The 21,968-nt window shown below is 42.7% G+C and overlaps 1 protein-coding gene across 1 annotated transcript in view; it reads left to right on the top strand.

The window, feature by feature from the left end:
• Positions 1-21,968, top strand: part of plxdc1 (plexin domain containing 1) — a gene marked incomplete at its 3' end in the record, with an annotated part of 661,275 nt that overhangs the window by 623,158 nt on the left and 16,149 nt on the right. The window contains exons 11-12 of the mRNA XM_081393609.1: positions 1,509-1,632; positions 1,872-1,907. Of these exons, the coding sequence (XP_081249735.1) occupies positions 1,509-1,632; positions 1,872-1,907 (160 nt within the window). The remainder of the gene's footprint in view (positions 1-1,508; positions 1,633-1,871; positions 1,908-21,968) is intronic.

Raw genomic sequence — 21,968 nt, 5'->3', positions numbered from 1 at the left:
TGTTCATGTCTCCTGCACTTCAAGAAATCTGTTAAATGATGTTAGAATTTTATTCAGGAAATTCCTAATAATTTTTACTAAAGCAAGATGCATTTTTTAAGAATGTAGAAAAATAGATGCTATATTCAAACACTTTAATAACTTTTTTAAGTATCTAATTACAGTCAGTAACAACACAAATCAAATGCAAATAAGCACGCAAAACAAAGGAACATAGCACTGAAACTGTGCTAGAGAAGTCATGTAAGTATGTCAGGTGCTTCAACAAACAAGACTTCTGTATAGGATGCACCTGTGTTTTGTCTCTAATGAGGAAGCATCAATTAGACTACTGAGAAGTGCACATGCTTAACCAAAATGGGCGTTTACCAATCAGTGGCCAATTTCAAACTACAATAAATGTTTTTCAACCATTTTTCAACAGACTTGCTAAAATCATGAAGGCCCACCCCTAAACCAAGCCCCCAGTGGATTAGAGCAAATCGGGTAAAGCGGTTGAAAATGCCCATTGTGGTTTGAAAACGCCCAACTGATTGATAAACACCCATTAGTGTTCTGCAGAGATACATGCCTGAATGATCTTGTGCTCATCAACTACAAATCGCTGTTAGTTCAATGTCATTGTCTCCACCCATGTGTGCTGTTATCTTTCATCAAAATTTCAATGCTGGTCCAACACACTTTATATATTGAAATGTCAATCTCAATCAAAATTATGGTTTGGATCAAAACTCAACATTGTATCAATACCACCATGCTACCTGGGCATAGAAATAAAAACAGTGTAAATAAAACAAAAAAATAACAGTTTTTGCTTATTCAAACAGTGCAAACAATACATGCAAGTGAAACCATAATCAAAGTACTTTCTCAGTATTCAAAGTGCAAACAGAGACCAGAGCCACAACTACACTGTCCAGAGATAGGTTTGATACTGGGAGACAGGCTATAGTATGCAGCCTAATTTGCCGCATCAGGGAGGACATGTTTTACTTTTGCTTTCGAATTTGCGAGTGCACATACTCTGTGTATAGGAAACTGGCGGTGCGGAGTGCGCATTCTACAAGATTAGGCATTCGGCAGACATTTAGGTTCTGCTATGTAATGAGTCCTCCACCATCGTCACGCGATCAGTGAACTAACAGCAAAACGACAGTGGGCACCATAATGTAATGTGAATGTAGCGATGGAAAAATTCTATGCTAATTTCACTATCACTCTCCGCCATGGCGAAATAGCGAGACAGCTTTTCATCTGACGAGAAATCTCGTCACATTTTAGTCTCGCAAGATCTCGTGGAATGAGATCTTGTCACACCCCAAATAATAAGATACAACACTTCATTATTTACTTCATGTGGCAAATATGGTGGCTTCATGGGCAATGTTAGGATCATGAGAGTGCATATGCCATTAACAAAGTGAATGCTGTTTTTTTTTTTTTTTTTTTTTTTTGCATGTACTTGAATTTAAAACATAATAATATGAGTTGGTATGTTCTTTTCTAAGGCAAAAGGCACATGTGACGAATATGCACAGAGAAGCCCAGAGAGTTCAATCAGCCCTTTTAGTTCTTCACTGCCATCGATGACTCCTTCTCCTGCAGCTCTACCCGCCAGTCCTGTGACTGAAGGCGAGTATGTCCAAGACATACATAAGAACCATGATACATAACCCATCACACTCATAACTGCAACATTTTTCTGATGACTAAGGATTCATTTGCATGATCTTTAGGGTCTTACAGCTAGAATAGTAATGTATGTCATTGTTTTTGTGCATTTTGCATGCAGAGCTTAAATACTATTTTGTTGTTCTTCATGGTCTTGTGCTTGCATCGCTCTGTGCAACGACAGTCTCTTTCCTCCACAGATGACACCAAACTTCTCTTTCACCCTCATGGCAATGGTGAGTCAGTTAATGGCTTTGTGTTTCTTGGAGTCTGAAATCAAGTGGAAAGAGTTTGGCATGATCAAAGTATGCATTGAGTCTGCAGCCCAACATATTTTTATTTTTGTTTATTTCTTGTATATTTATATTATAATAGTGACTGATAATTCAGTGTTGTGATGCACCAGTGACTGATTACCATGGAAACGTGAAACTCACGTATAGACTATCTTGACTCTTTGAATTTTAAATCTGGATGTATACACATTGGCCCGCGAAAACCTCAACTTGTCGTGAACACACTACGAAAAAGTGCGGGGGACATAATTTACATGTTATAAAAAGTGGGGGGGGGGGCACGTCCCCCGTATCCCCCGCGTAATCTACGCCCATGGTCCAATCCAATCTTGAATTAGATATACTTTTCTTAGCCCACTTGTCAGAGTTTTTGCTTTGTAATGTTTTAGTTTGACCACTAGAGGTCCCTATAGAACTCTCATGTCTAATATTGTGCCTTTTGTGATCAGTGCCATGGTTATTGATGTTCCTAAGCCAGTTACTGCAGTAAGTCTGCTCTTGCTCCTGCTCCAAGAGGTTTCTTTTGTGCCTTCTGGATTGTTTCCCTGAGTTTATTTTTGCTGTTTTAAGAACCTTTTTTCCTGAGTTTGTGTTGTAGAGATTGTTGTTAGTGATGGCAAAATGAGGCTTCCTGAACCACTGAGACCTTGCAGCCCATTGCTTCACCCAAAGGTTCATTACTCGAAACTTCATTCAGCATTGCTCACTAGTGACACCTAGCTACCGTGCAAAGAAATAGCAGACAAATTAATTAATTTTGAATCAGTGACCTGAGCAGACATTTGTCCATTGCCTGGGTATAAAATAAAATATGTATCTTTCTCTGTCTGAATTTACTTGTGCAGAGACAACTGTCACACACACAATTAATTAATTATTCATAAATTATTTGGATAGTGACAGTATGAACAGCAAAAGTGACACTGTGTTGAGTGCCTATGGTGGAGGGAGTGTAATAAAGTAAACTGTAACAGAATAGTCTGGGGTGGGAAAAGTTAAAAATTGTTTCTGGGGGGTTTTGTGCAGTGAACTGTTACTAGTTTTAGTGCAGTGTTGTGCTTATGGGACTGGGGAATTTTTTCAAGTGTGTTGAGGTTTAGACAATTCCTCTTCTTAAACAAAACCTCTCCAGCCACAGAGGATGCAGGGGAACATAAAAATGCCAGTGCCAGCTGGTATAAATGAGGACACTGATTCTTCTGTTGAGCCCAGACAGGGGAGGATTTCCTCTTTCTTGCTGGCTCCATTACCAGGAAAATGAAAGAGGTCACAAAAAGCAAACAAATCAAAAAGGGCAATCCAAATCAAAAAGCAGTCCAGTCCAGATCCAAAAGTCCAAAGCAATCCAAATAATCTTATCTAACTAATATAACAAGACTATAATATAGCTAGGCCTACTATAATTAATAATAACAATATACTATAACTATTCAAACCTGATATAATGTAATAATATACAGCCCTAACACAATACACAATATTGTGACACAATAACGACAATGGGAGTTATCTAACTCTCTGACACTACTACATCTGCTTCTACTACTCCTGACAACACCCACAAGGTGGCGCGAGTTTCGATCACCCTTTATCCAGAAGCGACACTCAGACCGAACCGATGACGTATCCACACAAACCGAGGCCTTGTTTGTCATTAGTCAAGTGATTTTCACGTTAACAACACAAGACTCGAATCGCGGCTTCATCTGGCACGCCCATTTTTTCTCGACACAAGCTCCGACGCCTCGGTTCAAATGTCACATCACTAATTGTTGTTTCTCCTTTTGGATCTTTGTATCCTTTCTGGTCAGGATATTCTTCTGTTTTGTGGTTGCCTTGAAGAAAGGGATTTGTGTGCCCTTTTCCTTTTTAAAATAAACTATTTTGATTCAGCGTAAAGAGAGCATCTGACAATTGTGTTCAACACCTTCCAGTGGCTCAGCGGTGGAAAGTAAGACATTTGCGTCAGAGACCCGAGTTTGAGTCCCGGAGAATAACCAAGCCACCACAATGAACCTAGAGACGTCTAATTCTCAAGAACTCTTGGCCACAGTTGCTCAGCATGAGTCCACAGTCCAATGCCACAAGACAGCTGAGTCAGAGACAGAGTCTTTGATGGCTAAACACTCACTATACCCCTTCTGGATTCTTGAATGCTCTCTCCTTTGGCTGAACCTCACACTGCTTCACCTTCCAACTCTGGGTTGTTCCTTCCCATCACACTCACTTGGGGAGACAAAAAACGCCAACTCCAGGCCTTGCTTAATTCCGGTACAGCCGGGAACTTCATGGATATTTCCCTGGCCAAAAGTCTCCAGATCCCTTTTAACCCTCTGGGTTCTGAGGTGTTTTTGGGGTCCTTGAGATGTTTTGACATGCCCTGACATTTGTGTTTTTTTTCAGTTGCTTATAAACATATTAATGACAAAGGTGTAATTACACTCTATTCAGCACTAACAGGGCTACCATAATATGTGCAATATGTATGTACATGTTTGCAATATTGATGTTTATGCATGGATATTGAAAAAACAAAAAAATTAAGTTTCTGAAAAACGGCCACAAAAAACATACTAAATATTGTGTCCACAAGACAAAGAAAATCATCCTGCATACTCATTCACATAAAACAATACATTGATTTAAATTTAGTAATACACTTTTTGAGTAGAAAGGCAATATGTGTGGGGGCGTGAATGATCATGAATAATGCTGTGATTCACACCTGAAAAGACCATGACATGCATAATGAGCCGCATAATGAGCTTTTCAGTCAGGTATGTCACTGAGAGGGTACCGCAAGAAAGAATTCGAGGACAAAAGAAATATATACAGTAGGTAGTCAACCAGAATGCCTATTACCGCTGCGCTAGCTGCCACGGCAAAGTCACCGCGGCAAAGATAAACCAGTCGCATTTCAAAGTCGTTCACGGAATGACTGCCAGGTGGCGCAAAGGGACATTTTTCAAAACAGTTACAATTGCTGCATTTCGAAACGTAAGTGGGGCTAATGTCAATTAACAGTAAGGATGAAATACTACAACTATGGTAATTTCCAAATAAGCCTACAACAAACATGAAAATAAAAAAAAGAGCTATTGACATTTGCTGTACTATAATGAAACAACCTAATATTTGGTGGAGTTTAAACTGCATGTTATAGTAATGGCTAATTTTATTATTAAATAAAAAAAAAAGACAATTTGGTGAATGTTGTTTTAACAAACGAAACATACATGCGTATTATTTGAACAAACAGTGTATTTGTAGGCTCTGTTTATTTAAAAAAAACACACATACTGTAACGTCAGCGGGTTGAAGAAGAAGACGAAGGTCAAGCGAAGATACAAAATACTCAATATTTATTTCCATAGGCAAAATCCAATCCTGGAGTCCGTGAAGGGAAGGCAAACCGGGTGCAGCTGGACGGACTCCAGGATGATCCAGGTGGTGACCTCCCTTCGGTTGGTCGAGGAAGAGAAGAATGAGCAGGAGACCACCCCTCTGGCGGTCCAGGCGGAGCAGGCTGGTCAGGGGGCCATGGCGGTGCAGGCTGAGGAGGTGGCCACGGCGAAGAGGACCCTTCGGGTGGCCATGGCGGAGAGGACCCTTCCGGTGGCCATGACGGAGAGGACCCTTCGGGCGGCCATGGCGGAGAGGACCCTTCGGGTGGCCATGGAGGAGCAGGCTGAAGCGGCGTCCCAGAAGGACTAGGCAGCACTGGGAACCGTCTCGGCAGGGCCCCCCATAGGACTTATTGCCCACCCCCAAAATTTTCTTGGGGAGGTTAACGGGCTTAGGCTCCGGGTAGGAGGAGTCCAGCGGCGAAGGCATGTCAGGGCTGGATGAGACAGGCGGTGAAGGCGGGTCAGGGCTGGACGAGACCAGCGGCGAAGGCGGCTCTGGGCTGGACAGGACCAGCGATGAAGAGGGCTTTGAGTTGGGCGGGACCAGCGGTGAAGAGGGCTTGAGCTGGGCAGGACCAGCGGCGAAGAAGGCTTTGAGCTGGGCGGGACCAGTGATGAAGAGGGCTCTGAGCTGGACAGGACCAACGATGAAGAGGGCTTTGAGCTGGGCGGGACCAGCGGTGAGGAGGGCTTTGAGCTGGGCAGGACCAGCGGCGAAGAGGGCTTTGTGCTGGGCGGGACCAGCGATGAAGAGGGCTCTGAGCTGGACAGGACCAGCGATGAAGAGGGCTTTGAGCTGGGCAGGACCAGCGGCGAAAAGGGCTTTGCGAAACAGTGTGCTCGAAACAGTGTGCTAGTGCACGTGCACAAACACAAACACAAACAATAACCGGCCAAAGACAAGTGAAGACCAGAAACTTAAATACACACACAGATGAACACAAGACAGGTGATGCAGATGATGATAACAGGAACACAGGTGAAGGAGGTTAAGATAATGATGATGACGAACAGCAGGTGCAGGTGATGAAGGAGGATTCTGGGAACTGTAGTGCAGACACAGACGAAGACAGATGGTGAATGTGACACATACACACACAACGTATTGTAAAAAAAAAAAAAACTTTTTTCATTATTTCAACAAGAATGAGACTGATTAAATATATATATAAAAATAAACAAACAAAACAAAATAGATAAAACAAACTTTAAGAACAGAAAAAAAAATAATAATAAAATAGCCTATGTTTATTAGGCTACAACATAATTGGTTAAATTTAACAAAAGCAAAAATTAAATATGTAATAGTCAATTTTAAACCGAATAGAACAAACTTTTAGAAGAGAAAAATAGAATCAAAAGTAAAAAATAGAGACTACAACAATATAGCCTGTGTTTCATATTGTGTAGACGTTGGTGGGCAATAGAAGCCTATTCCTCAGGGAGCAGTGCAATAACAAACAAACAAAAAATACACCAAAAGACCATCATAGGCCTATCGCAGTCAGTGAAAATAAATTAGGTGCAATGACGCTGATAATTTTTACTATTCTATTGAGGAATGAGATGAATGAAGACCGCTTCTCTCTCCTTCTTCTGGGCTTTCTAGTAAATTTGTGTTCTAGTGGTAGAACTTAGGTTTCAATGATTTAGATGACACGGGTTCAAATCCCAAACAAACAAAAATGGACAACTGTTTTATTATTATTATTATTATTAATGCAAAGAGATTTGTCTAGTTCTAAAACTGTCACACCATATAGTTGTTGTTTGTTTGTTTTTTGCTTATATTTATTAAATTAATATTTATTAAAATTAATATTATTAATATTTACATTTGTATAATAATTTCAATAGTAATTTTAAAAACAGTTCTGTTAAAAACAACAACAAAAACAACTTTATGGGGTTCCCTATACAGAAAGGGCCCTATCTTGCACCCAGCGCAATTGACTTTGTACACCGACGCATGTATCATTCCTATTTTGCACCCGCACACAGCGGACTTTTCCCTCCACAGACGCACGTCGGTAAATTAGGGAATGAACTTGCGCTCCCGGTTCAGCGAAAAGAGGAGGCGTGTTCCAGCGCAAACGTTCCCTGGTGCTATTTTGCAGGTTTAGAAAACAATTCCGCCACTGACCAGGAAAAACCTAGTCTAAAGTCAGTGGCGCATTGCGCATGTTATTCATATGCTATTTTAAGGGCGCATGCTTGGCCATAATCAATGTAGCGTGTGCACAACGCGCATAGACTTTGATTCTCTCATCTACACAGAAGCAGCAGTTTTCATTTTTGCAAATCATACATTATTACAAGGAATATATATAATAGCAATCCGCCATGGAACAAGCGCGCCTGCTCTTAAAGGGAATGTGAGGTGTTGCTCTGATTGGTTTATTTCACGTTACGCCCAAACCAAACCTATGAATAATGAAGCTACTTCAGACCAACCCATTTTAGATTTGCGTCGGGCGCAAGAGTCATTTATCCCACCGGTATAATAGCAACAGCGCCCAACATCTGCCCACAAAGTTACTTGCGTTTCGTGTTTGATACTTGCATTTCAGATTGTTAAAATAGGGCCCAAATAGTTTTTAAAAACATTGTTGTAAGCAAGGTGCGATTTGCCAGGGGCAACGGAGATTTCCTTCTGGTCTAAATAGTCTTGCTTCTGCTGAATTATTTTTATTCCCCTTGAATAAAAAAAAAAAAAATAACCACACTCTGCTTATTCACAAATCGCACCCTGGTTTCCCTGTGGAATTTAATATTGAGTTGAACATTTGTTTTTCATGATAACAAATGAACATGAGTTTGAAGTTTGTATTTTGTTTTGCTTGAAAAAAGCTAGCCTAAACCGAATTAGCATTTTAATGCTTCTATTGAAATAATTAAATCTTTAGTTAAAGGAGTGCCCTTTTCACAAAATGTCAAATAAATCTCTGATGTCCCCAGATTGTGTGTGTGAAGTTGTAGCTCAAAATACTCCACAGATATTTTTATATAGCATGTTAAAGTTGTCACTTTTTGAGGGTGAGCAGAAACACACCGTTTTGTGTCTGGCCCTTTAAATGCAAATGAGCTGCTGCTCCCGACACAGAGGGCAGGGTTTCAAGAGCTTGTGTGTTAGCAGCTCTGATTACCTCACGCAGACACACACTAAAATGACAGAAACTGTTCTGCCTTTTATGTTCAAACTGGAGTCAGACAAAGATGGAGAGACTCAAGAAGAAGTGACAACACGTAGAATGCAACAGGACATCTCTGAATGGTTAGTTGATGAATTTATGTAGCTGATGTGGAGTTAACTATCTTCAATTAGCATATTCTGTCATGATAATCTATAAATTGCTCGTATAGGAACTGTTGTGAGATGCACACAGAGTGAATTTCTATTGCATGTGAAAAGACGGATGCTACAGTTTGAGCTGACTCACAAATGTGCTTGACAACAACAACTCTTCCTCTTCTCAACATGGACTGGGTGTTCCCGGGGGCGGGGTTTATGTAAATTTTAGGGTTGGTGATGTCACTAAACCTGGAGGAATGTCGTGTAGTCTCTACCAGCTGTTTGTTGTAGTCCTTAAAAAACGATTTCTTTAAAAGCAAATATCTCCCTTTGCTTTGAACTTTGAGCGTTGTAACTTTGCAGATGTTGTTTATGCTCAAAAAGCAACATTACACACTGTCACAAACTGCTCCGAGACACAAAGCTTTAGATCCAAACGCAGCTTTATTGTGGGTAATACAGAGGCGTAATCCAGTGTACAGGCAAAAGGTCAAAACACAGGTAGGCAGTCCAAACAAACCAACAAAGAAACAAACAAAACAGGCAGGGACCAGAGGCAAAAGAGTAATCCAGGGAACAGGGCAAGAAATCCAAATAAACCAAAAGACAAGAAACCAGGGAAAACGCTCGGAATTGCAGTGTAACACTTAAACAAGACTTCGCGGTGAGTGAATGAATGAACATGGTATAAATAGACTGAGACTAACAGGATGATGAGACACAGGTGAATGCAATCAGTGAATGAGGTACAGGTGAATGTGATCAGTGATAAGTGATGATGAGTCCGGGCAGTGAGTTATGGGAAATGTAGTTTGTGAGTGATAATAGTCTTATGTGGAGTGCCCTCTGGTGGCTCTCAAGGGCACTCCAGCTGGTGACCGTTACATAGCCCCCCCTTTAAGGAGCGTATTCCAGACGCTCCTAAAACTATCCAGGAGGGAGGTGGAGCGGAGGCGGACCCGTGGGCGGGATGGAGGGCCAGGCCCGTGCAGTGGAAGAGGACCTGAAGACTCCGGCAGGGCGGAAGGCCAGGGCGGAGCAGGCTGTGCAGGCGACCAGGGTGGAGCAGGCAGTGCAGGCGACCAGGGAGAAGATGACCCTTCAGGCGGCCAGGGCGGAGGCGACCCTTTAGGCGGCCAGGGAGGAGACGACCCTTCAGGCGGCCAGTGAGGCGACCATGGCACAGGAACAGACACCGGCTCAGGAACAGGAACAGACACCGGCTCAGGAACAGACACCGGTTCAGCGACAGGAACAGACAGCGTGAGAGCGGCCATCTCTGTTGAGGGCTCAGGTTCAGGCGTGTCGACGGCTATCTCTGTTGAGGGCTCAGTCGACGTGGCAGCGGCCATTTTGTCCAGAGACACTGGCTCGGTGGCGGCCATCTTGTCTGGAGACACTGGCTTGGCGGCGGCCATCTTGTCCGGAGACACTGGCTCAGCACAAGTGACTTGAACAGACTCTGGATCAGCGGCGGCCATCTTGTCCGGAGACACTGGCTCGGCGGCGGTCATCTTGTCCGGAGACTCTAGATCGGCGGCGGCCATCTTGTCCGGAGACACTGGCTTGGCGGCGGTCATCATGTCCGGAGACACTGGCACGGCGGCGGCCATCTTGTCCGGAGACACTGGATCGGCGGCGGCCATCTTGTCCGGAGACACAGGCGTAGAGTCAGCCATCTTGTCCGAAGACACAGGCACGGGAAGAGGAAGAGGAACAGATTCAGGCTCAGTATCAGGATCAGATTCAGGCTCAGGAACAGATTCAGTCTCGGCGGGACGAGACTCTTGACGGGCAGACGTGACGTGAAGCTCAGTCTCTGGATCGGCTGACGTGAAGCTCAGTCTCTGGATCGGCAGAAGTAACGTGAAGCTCAGTCTCTGGATCGGCAGAAGTGACGTGAAGCTCTGGCTTTGGCTCGGCAGGACTGACGTGAAGCTCTGGCTCTGGCTCGGCAGGACTGACGTGAAGCTCTGGCTCTGGCTCTGGCTCGGCAGGACTGACGTGAACAGTCTCTGGATCGGCAGGCAGGAAGTGAAGCGTCTCTGAGCTTGACGGGACCAGCGGCGGCGAGGGCTTTGAGCTGGGTAGGATCAGCGGCGAAGAGGACTCTGAGCTGGTTAGGACCAGCGATGAAGAGGGCTTTGAGCTGGACATGACCAGCGATGAAGAGGGCTCTGAACTGGACGGAACCAGCGGCGAAGAGGGCTTTGAGCTGGGCAGGACCAGCGGCGAAGAGGGCTCTGAGCTGGACGGAACCAGCGATGAAGAGGGCTCTGTGCTTGACGGGACCAGCAGTGAAGGCTCTGTGCTGGACGGGACCAGCGGTGAAGGCTCTAGCTTGGTGGGCATGTCGCTTGCTGTCTCAGGCACAGCGGGCATGACGCTCTCAGTCTCAGGGGCAGTAGGCATGACGCATACTGCCTTGGCTTCGGCAGATTTGGCGTGAAGTGCGGGCTCGGCTGGACTGGCGTGAATTGCAGGCTCGGCTGGACTGGCGTGAAGTGCAGGCTAGTTTGTGAATGATAATATTCTTATGTGGAGTGCCCTCTGGTGGCTCTCAAGGGCACTCCAGCTGGTGACCGTTACACACACTAACTTAAGTTAGAAAAGTGAAATTATACTCAACCACCCCTTTAATAAATTTTTTTTATAACAGAAATATTACTACTAGAGCTCTGCACGGGCCTCAAATCTAGGCCCGAGCCCGGCCCTGGCCCGAGACGCTCAGGCCCTAGCCCGACCCGTGTCCGACAGCTCATCAGAATTATCAGCCCGAGTCCGACCCGAGCCCGTTTTTTTTTTTTTTTTTTCACAGCGGCAGCCTGCCCTATTTGCAGCCATTAAAATATGTCCGTTTTGTTAGTTATGTTTCTTTTCTTTTCATTTCTTTATTAAGTTAATTTAGACAAATGTTTGGAGCATTTAAAAAAAAAAAAAAAAATTACGACCAAGCAAGCCGAGCCAACAGCGAGCAAAACATGTTTAATCAATTTAGCCTCTCAAATCAACGCTAATACTTTACTTGGCTACAATAAAATCCATAGATATAAAACACTTCAAGCATATCACACAGACAGTTAGTTTAATGTTTATTTATTAAACCACAGTGAGTAAAATTTTTTGAAATACTGAGGCAGGCTCAGGCTGCTCGCAACAGCGCTCTCAAACGAAATGAGCAATAGCCAATCTAAACAAATTAAATTAAATAAATCAAAAACAAACTTGCAGGTTATCTTACCTCAAAAATGCACCACAGAACATGGCCATTCTTTTTTCCAGTAGTTTCCAACAGTTAAACGAAAATAAAGTCCAATCAAACGAAACGTTAGAACAGTCTCTTACAGAACATCGTGGAGAAAAAAAATAGCATCCACAGTGGAAGATTTGAACCCAGTCCTCTCTTCTATCACTCTGCGATTTTTCTCTTAATGTTCTCCATTATTTGCACATGAGGTGAATCGTTGGTTGCGCTGACTGGAAACCTTCTGTGCGTGTTTGCGTGAGACTGTCATGTCAATCATATGTCAGTGTAATTATAAGATTATGAAAGTTATGAGGTTATTAAATGTCTTTCTATGTTTGTTTTTCTATCGTCGATGTCAACTTCTCATATTTTTTTTAATTAATGTCTAAAAATATAAAAAGAAGGATAACCCAAAAAAGGCCCGAGGCCCGGCCCGCATGTGAACTATGACGTGAAAATTGGCCCGAAGCCCGGCCCTAGGGGCGTAAAAAAGTCGGGGCCCGTCGGGCTCGGGCTGAAATGCAGGGCTTTAATTACTACATGTAGCCTAAACGATTTAATTCTTTCATTATCAACACTTTAATAATGCTCATGTCTAAGTGTGAATTGTGACTTCTCTTTGTCTCAGACGCTCCTCTCAGAGAGCCTATGGGGGGTTTGGAGGGGCAGTTCAGTGGCTTTATCGTGGGGGTGAAGGCGAAGCGCGCCAACCTCGTTTTATTGTAGCCTAAGGTGAATTCAACAAGGCTTTTTCTTTGAAGCAACAAAGGCTAAATTATTTGTTACAGTTGTTTTTTGTACAGTTACAGTTGTTATACAGTATTATCAGCTGTATGATGTGTTTCTATCCTGAAACATTTAGGGCCCTATCTTGCACCCAGCGCAATTGACTTTGTACACCGACGCATGTATCATTCCTATTTTGCACCCGCGCACAGCGGACTTTTCCCTCCACAGACGCACGTCGGTAAATTAGGAAATGAACTTGCGCAAAGTTCAACGCAAAGAGGAGTCGTGTTCCGGAGCAAACGTTCCCTGGTGCTATTTTGCAGGTTTAGAAAACAATTCCACCACTGACCAGGAAAAACAGTCTAAAGTCAGTGGCGCATTGCGCATGTTATTCATATGCTATTTTAAGGGCGCATGCTTGGCCATAATCAATGTAGCATGTGCACAACGCGCATACACTTTGCTTATCTCATCTACACACAGACGCAGCAGTTCTCATTTTTAGAAAACCATACATTATTACAAGGAAAAATATTAACACACGAGGGAAATCATTGTTGTGTCCATGAAGATATGAAAAAATAGGCATAAATCTAGCTTACACATTCACCCAAATTATTATACGCCTGTTTAACCAAAGCTAATTTGTGTGGGTTTCTCCCATCCCCAATGTCACTTCTCTGTGTTTTACGGCCCTGACAGAACGTCGGTCTCCTCGGCTTTGAACCTCTCCTGGCGCGCACCTGGCAAATCCGCCGTTATAATAGCAATCCGCCATGGAACAAGCTGGCCTGCTCTTAAAGGGAATGTGAGATGTCGCTCTGATTGGTTTATTTCACGTTATGCCCAAACCACACCTATGAATAATGAAGCTACTTCAGACCAACCCATTTTAGATTTGCGTCGGGTGCAAGAGTCATTTATCCCACCGGTATAATAGCAACAGCGCCCAAGACCCGCCCACAAAGTTACTTGCGTTTCGCGCTTGATACTTGCGTTTCAGATCGTTAAAATAGGGCCCCTTATTTCAATAGAGAATAGAGATTGCGCGCAGTGAGGGAGACAAAAGAAACTTGCTAAAAAGAGATCCAGCACGTCCTCAAGAGAGAGAGGCAAAGAAAAACATCCAATATTAATTTATGTTGCTTTGTACAATTTTTATTTTGTAGCCTACTGTTTTAATTGTACACAGCAAAGCTGCAATTTCGCAAGAATAAGATTCTGTATTTCTCATTTTGCATCGCACATGGAAACGCTAAACTCAACTTGTTTTAAATAAATAAACTGTCCTGACTCTTTATTTAAACCTTGAAATGTGTGATGGGGTTTTAAACTGAATTAATTTTAGTGTTCTCTTACATTTTGATTGGTTTTTATATTGAAAGCAATACCATTTAGTTAGTCTGTTATTTTTTGTAGAAGTCAACAAAGTCAGTCTTTTTTCTGATTTGTTCAATGTACGGATCTGTTTTGAAAATCTGTTTGCTATGGCTGGGTATCACTGTCAGTCATCTCAATTTCGTGAATGATTCACAAAACAGTAATTTAGCAGATTAAAGACGAGCTTCATCACCTTCATTTTCTGGTGCGATCAGCTGATAATCTCCTTCAACAGCACCTTCGGGTTTTGTCGTCGTGGAGCGCAACAGAGGCTCTACTGGAATGTAGCAAATTTATGTTGTAATGTGCCATTATTATTAAACAAAACGCTTGACTTTAATAATATGTTACCTATTTAAGCATCAAGAACGGTAAAACATAAATGCTGTCAGCCAACATCCATGGCCTAATAATTCTTAGGATCCCCATACACAAACATGTCTCCAATGACCCAATACATTCTGTGTATGACATGCTGTAGGCCTATAAGCTTCAGTGTTATCGTCTAAATGCCTATTAATAAAAATAACAGACAATGAATAACAAAGCTCCGAAAAGTGTTTCGAATCAATAAATGAACATTTCAGAAGTTTTTATTTTTGACAAATATCCTATTAAACTATAAACAAAATTATGAGGATAGTAGAGTTGAGATTCGAACTCAGAGCGCTTGAACCACTGTGATGCACAAGTTGAAGCATTGACCATACAGCTATGTTTTAATTTTACGATCATTTAGTTTAATTTATTTCACTGTTATGTTTCAGTACCAAAATCTAGTCCTACTTACAAATTAAAATAACACAAAGTATAAGACACATAACCTTGACATGCATAGCCTTTCTAAATTAGCCTATAGAAAAACTGGGCACACAATGTTAACATTTAGCTACTTTTTACCTACTTTGCTTAAATTTGCTGCAATAATAGAAGCCTGCATTTGTTTCAGTTCTAAATTTGTACTGTAATTTCAGTATTGGGGATTATGAATTGGTTTAACTACAATGTTTCACTTGTAGTACACAGTCATACCTGGAAACAAATCCTGTTCAAATGGGCTATATGGGCCATTCTATAGAATTGGTTCAAAGTTAGAGTAGAAAACATTTTGAAAATGTTTAGTCTTTTTCCACAAATTTTGTATGCATGCAAATTGTATAATATCCAAAGTAAACATTTATAATAACTGTGCAGTTAATTCTCATACTGTATTTTCATAAAGTTTTGGAATATTTATCCCCTCCCTGTCACGGGCTGTGAGTGCAGGCAGACGAAGACGTAAGGCTGAAGGCTCCAATGTAAGAGTTTAATCACAGATATACTTCCAAAGGTACAGACAGGGTAAACACTCAAAACACGAGTATACGACAACAACTACAGACAAAGACTAATTGAACTGAAGGGAACTAAATACTAACACTGATGAACAGAAACAGGTGAGACAGATGATAATTAACAGGACACAGGTGATTTAACTTAACTGATAATGACAAGCAGGAAAACTGAACAAGACAGACATGTGACTGGTGACAACAGAGGAACAACACAGAACAAGCGTGACATTACTCCCCCCCTCCGGAAGGCGTGACCTCGCGCCGAAGAGGAACCAAGGCGGAGCAGACGGAGCAGGTGGCCAGGGCGGCGTAGGCTGTGCAGGCAACCAGGGCGGAGCAGGCAGTGCAGGCGGCCAGGGCGGATCAGGCAGTGCAGGCGGCCAGGGCGGAGCCGATGGAGGGAGGTGCCATGGGGGAGGCAGGACTAACGACTCTAGGGGCCGACTGACGGAGGCGAGGCAGGTGGTTGAGGAGACCAGGGTGGAGCCGACAGAGGGAGGAGCCATGGTGGAGGCAGGGCTGACAACTCCAGGGGGCCGACTGATGGAGGAGAGGCAGGTGGTTGAGGAGACCAGGATGGAGCCGTAGAGCCGACGAGACCGGGCAATGCTGAGGGACTGGGAGGACATGGCGACGTCGACGGCTCCGGCGACTGAGGCTCAGACGGGGATCCAGAAGACCACGGCGGAGCCTGATGACAGAGGATGAATACGGAGGGAGTGAGGAGCCCAACAGAGCTAGAGGGATGGATGGATGAGGCAAAGCCAGAGGAAAGGAGTCCCGAGAGGCTAGGGCAGGGCGAGGAATGACCAAGGTGGAACCGGGGGGACGAGGGAGCCTGGTGGAGCTGGTGGGCTGATGGGCCACGGCGGAGGTGAGGGAGGTAGGAGCCACGGTGGAGGTAATGTACTGGCAGGCTGAAGCAGAGTTCAAGTAGAGGAGGTCGGAGGTGGAGACTGGGGATCCACCGACCCTGGTGGAGTTGGTGGAAGGCAGACCCACGGCGACTCCACCTCTTCAAAGGTGGACAGAGGAGCAGAGGGGCTGACAGGCAGTGGAGGAGGAAAGGTAGAGAGGAGGCAGATGGGAGGAGGAGGCAGATGGGAGGAGGTGGGAGAGGGAGGCTGGGTGGGAATTCAGGCTCTGAGGTTGAAACAGGCTCAGGGCTAGGTGGAACCAGCGGTGAAACAGACTCTGGGCTGGACGGGACCAGCGGTGAAAGCTCAGGGCTGGACGGGACCAGCGGTGAAGGCTCAGCGGGCATGACGTCCACAGTCTCTGACTCGGCGGGCATTACATATACAGTCTCTGGCTCGGCAGGCATTACGTGTACAGTCTCTAGCTCGGCGGGCATTACGTGATGCGCAGGCTCGGCAGGACTGACGTGAAGTGCAGGCTCGGCAGGACTGACGTGAAGTGCAGGCTTGGCGGCGGCCATCTTGTCCGGAGACACAGGCAGGGCGGCGGCCATCTTGTCCGGAGACACTGGCTCGGCGGCGCTCATCTTGTCCGGAGACACTGGCTCGGCGGTGGCCATCTTGTCCGGAGACACTGGCTCGGCGCTGGACAGGACCAGCGGTGAAGGCTCTGGGCTGGACAGGACCAGCGGTGAAGGCTCTGGGCTGGACGGGACCAGCGGTGAAGGCTCTGGTTTTGTTCCGGACCGGGACACAACGTACTCCAGACTAGGGCTGGGCGATATATCGCATGACATTGTTAGGCGCATCTCGTCAGTAAAGCCGGTTCCTTGATTAGTAGTAAATCGCCATCACCTGCTTTCGGCATTTACAACACAGAGCCGTAGTTAACTGACAAGCTGAGCCATATCGCATTAATTATCGCATGGCTCAGCTTGTCAGTTAACTACAGCTCTGTGTTGTAAATGCCGCTCCATCTGAAAGCAGGTGATGGCGATTTACTACTAATCAAGGAACCGGCTTTACTGACAAGATGCGCCTAACAATGTCATGCGATATATCGCCCAGCCCTACTCCAGACATCGGAGGACTGTATCCCTCCAATTCAGTCCCGTGGTGTCAGGGAGATCCATGGGATGGTCGAAAGTGGCCCCGATCCGGAACAGAGTTTTCGTCATCCTGAAGGTGAGGGCAATTTTTACAAACTCCCTTGAAAAAAACAAAAAATCTTTGCTCTCCTGAGGAAGGATGATTATTCTAACCCCATCATCCATCACGGGTGGTCTGTAGTTCTGTCACGGGTTGTGAGTGCAGGCAGACGAAGACGTAAGGCTCCAATGTAAGAGTTTAAACACAGATATACTTCCAAAGGTACAGACAGCAGGGTAAACACTCAAAACATGAGTATACGACGACAACTACAGACAAAGACTAACTGAACTGAAGGGAACTAAATACTAACACTGATGAACAGAAACAGGTGAGACAGATAATGATAATTAACAGGACACAGGTGATTTAACTGAACTAATAATGACAAGCGGGAAAACTGAACAAGACAGACATGTGACTGGTGACAACAGAGGAACAACACAAAACAAGCGTGACACTCCCCAAATTTGTCACTAATAAAACACAATAATAAATAATTTAATGAGAAGGCTTATTTTTGCCTATTGAGATTTTGTTTACATCTACCTTGTAAATATTTTTTTTGCTATTTTATTAACCCTCTGGGGTCTGAGCTGTTTTCTGGGCCCTGGAGGTGTCCTGACATGCTCTGACATTTGTGCTTATTTCTGTTACTTGTGACATTTTCATGGCTAAAGTCTAATTACACTGTATTCAGCACAAACTCTGCTACAATAATATATCAGCAGCATGTGTGTAAAAGTTTGTTGTTTTGAGATAATGACATTTATGCGTGGTTTGTGAAAATACGAAAAAAAAATCTCACTGAAATAAGGTCATGAAACCCATACTGATTATTTCTTCACAAGACTTTTGAAAATTGTATGACGCAGCCTAGAATATCTGCTCTAAAACTATGTGAAAATCACCCTGACTGCTCATTCAAATAAGACAATATATTGATTTAAAAATTTTATGACGTGTTTTGTGTGGAAAAGCTTTATGCGGGAGCTCATTAATATGTAAGCTTTTCACACCTGAGAAAGACAAAGACCCTCCCCTAATGGCCCTATTAGGAGCTATCAGGCCCTATCATTCTGAGCAACCTTGCACAAAGAATGAGGAGATTTAAAAAAGAATGGCTTTTAGATTTTTTGGATTTATTTACAACACAACATAATCCAAAGATATACAACAAATGACAAAAAAGCACTCATTGAAAACAAAGATCCAAAGACAGAGACCTTTGTGCCATTCCTAAAAACATTGTACATACCTTTCATTTCCAAGGTGTTTGATTTTCACTTTACCATGTTCATGTACAGAGACTCATGTGAATGTTGAAGTCAGCAGGACTCAGTGGCATCTGGGCCCTGAAAGAAAAAAAAAGTGAACATACTGATATCAAGAGAAAGGCCTGCACGATTTTGGGAATAAATTTTAGATTTTTCTGGTTAAAATTGCTTTTTAAAATTCACAGAATACACACACACACACACACACACACACATAAATGTTTCCAACAATATATAATATAATGAACACCAGGTTTGTTGTGCCTTGTAGGCATAGGCTATGCGCAGTGCTGGATAAAATAATAATAACAATAACCTATAGCAGCCTATAAATCTTCCAAAAGATTTCAGTAACAACTAAGCTAGAGAAAAATATATTGATTATCATGTTACTTAAAATGTTTCCATTTGTTATGATGATATGAAATGAGATAATAGTAAAAACATGAAGCCGTTTGGTGCTTTTCAAACGCGATCGCGATCCAAAATATAAAACATTATGGTTACCATATACATATCTACATTTGAGCAGATATCCACAAACACAGTAACAGTAAACACGGGTCTAAATATTATAATATTCACCATATATCTAGCAACAGTTCAACTGCAATGTGAAATTTATGCAACAATAACAAACTAATATGTAAGAATTTCTTACCTTACATCTTTCTTGTCTTCAAATCGCGTTCTTCTTCTTCTGAGGTAAATCAATGTAAGCTCACGGCGCGTCTTTCAAACTCGACGAAAAGCAGAGACTTGTGAAGTTTTTTCGTGCTTTGTTTTTGAGGTAATGAGTGCGTTCATTCCATGTGGAGATTTGCATGTGAATCTCTTTTGCGCGAGTGGGCGTGTTCAAATTAAAAATAATTAGGAAGCGTTTGAGAAGCTGGACATCTTGTTGGTTTTATACAAATTACTTAAACAGAGAATATTTGTTTTCAGTTTGAATCCGATCATTTAAAAGTACACACTTAAATGTTTATAAAGGTATATGGCTCATAAATGTGTGACAAGTATTCGCTGAGTTTTGTTTCAGTTTATAGACGTGCTCAAGAAAAAAAAGTTCACCGCGACGGAGAGGCAGAACGCACACCCTGTTTATTTTCTTTATTTTACAAAAGCACAATGTTTTGATTTGATTGTAAGTGGACACATACAAAAGTAAAAATATCACAGATTCTTTTTTTATATTTCTTTTTTTCTGCATGACCATAAATGACGGAGTAATTTAAGTTTATAGTGCTACAATGTGAAGAAAATCCAGCAAAACGCGCCCGCGCGTTTGCCGACCTCAGAGGGTTAAAAAGTTTTCACATGTAAATAAACAACAATTGCAATTATAACATTATTTCAAGTGTAATCTTTCTTTGTTAAAAGCATGCATTTTATCATACATATTTCAAAGTCAAGGATTTATTACTTTGAATATACATTGGAACAAACACTATAATAACATCTTAGTTGATAATTCAGTATACCTACTTTATTTTTGAAAAACATTACATGTTATATATTTAACATATGAGCACAAATTTGCAAACAGAAGCTTATTTGGTGTGGCGGTAGTCTATTTTATAGTAAAAACTTTATAATCTATCCAGAACTCATCAACGAAATCTTCTCTAAACATTCATATTTCGTCTGTAACTGTAAATGTGCTTAATAAATGTTGATTGATTGATTGCAACATATCGTTTTTATGATATATTATATAGGGCATATAAATGTTAATTTCAGTTTAATATGTTGCTTATACAAAGACATTTTATTTAAACATATTTCAATCGATTTTTACTCATCTCAGTATAGCAATATAGTTTGGGCAAAGCTAAACTAGTAGATGTGTTCATGTTTATGTGAAAATAGCATGTTGGAAGTACCTGTAGTAAACAACAGCAGGCATCTGTGCCATTCATTCACACATAGACACGCGATTCATATTTAAAGTTTCATATTTAAGTCTTTTTGCGGTTTACATACACTATATCGTGATTAGAACAAAGCACTTAAGAAAAAAGAACTTACTATTCACAATCCTCAGCTGGGTCCGTAACCAGCACTTCTGAGGTAAATTCTTCCAGGATTATTATTACTATTATGCTATTATTATTCCTCACAGCTTCACAAAACGATGTAAAGTACATGAATCTGATTAAAGGTCCCATGACATGCTATTTTTTGTAGGCTTTAATATAGGCCTTAGTGGTCCCTAGTACTGTTTCTGAAATCTCTTTTCAAAAATTCAGCCTCGGTGCAGAATTATAGCCACTACAAGCCAGTCCCAGAATGAGCTTCCTTCAGACAGGCCGTTTCGGTGTCTGTAGCTTTAAATGTTAATGAGGAGGAGAAAGGCGGCGCAAGGTGGAGGGTGGGTGTGGCCTTGACCATCTTGCGCAACGGTACCGGTCCGTGCATGTTAACGTTGGATATAGCAATGGCACGAAGACACGCAGTCTTTCAAGCATTTCAGTTTGACCCAGAATCTGATCCGGATGGAGAAGCAACAACTCAGCGGTTCCAGCAGGACATTTCCGAATGGTTAGTTTAAAATATTATGTCTGGATACGGTACTTTATTCGGATGGTTTACAGTTATTATCATGTAGCTAACGCTAACCTACTGTTGCCTTTTCATGAGAGATCTGTAACATCTGTAATTTATCTTATTACAATTACATCATCAAGCTCTGCGATCTTGAAATGCGGATATCGCACGCGCCGTATAACCAACAGGAAAACGGTTATCCAAATAACAAAGAAGTGTACAACACTCGCGTTACAGTGTGTGTATTCACACACATAAACTGCATGGCTGCATAGCTAATGTGACAGCCACATTCTACGTGTAACAGTCTACGCAACCATAAACAGTAAAGCAACACACTTATATCATTAGTTGACTTACTTGTCCGAGGTGTGTAGCTGAGCCAAAGAGAGTGATCCAGACTTTAGTTTCAGACGTTCAGCAAGCTCAGCTCTGTATTAACCCTTCGGTGTTCATTTGTACATCCAATTATTGAGCAATTGTTATGCTTCGCTCGCTCAAAAGCCATGATATCTCTCGTGGACAAACTAAAATCGCGCGCGCGCGTTCCTACTTCCTTCCTAGCTCATTTTCTCATGGGCGGAAAATATTCTCTGGGCGGGCAAAGCAGAGACAGGGGAGGTAACATTCCTCCTTATAACGTCACAAGGAGGAGATTCAAGATCAGCGCGATTGAGCTTCCATTTTCTCAAAGGCAGAGAAAGATAGCAAAAGCTCGATTT

Source organism: Scardinius erythrophthalmus (genome assembly GCF_964197995.2).
Source record: "Scardinius erythrophthalmus genome assembly, chromosome: 18".
Taxonomy (NCBI): domain Eukaryota; kingdom Metazoa; phylum Chordata; class Actinopteri; order Cypriniformes; family Leuciscidae; genus Scardinius; species Scardinius erythrophthalmus.
Note: the sequence above shows the minus strand (reverse complement) of the source record. Positions and strands in the feature narration are given on the sequence as shown.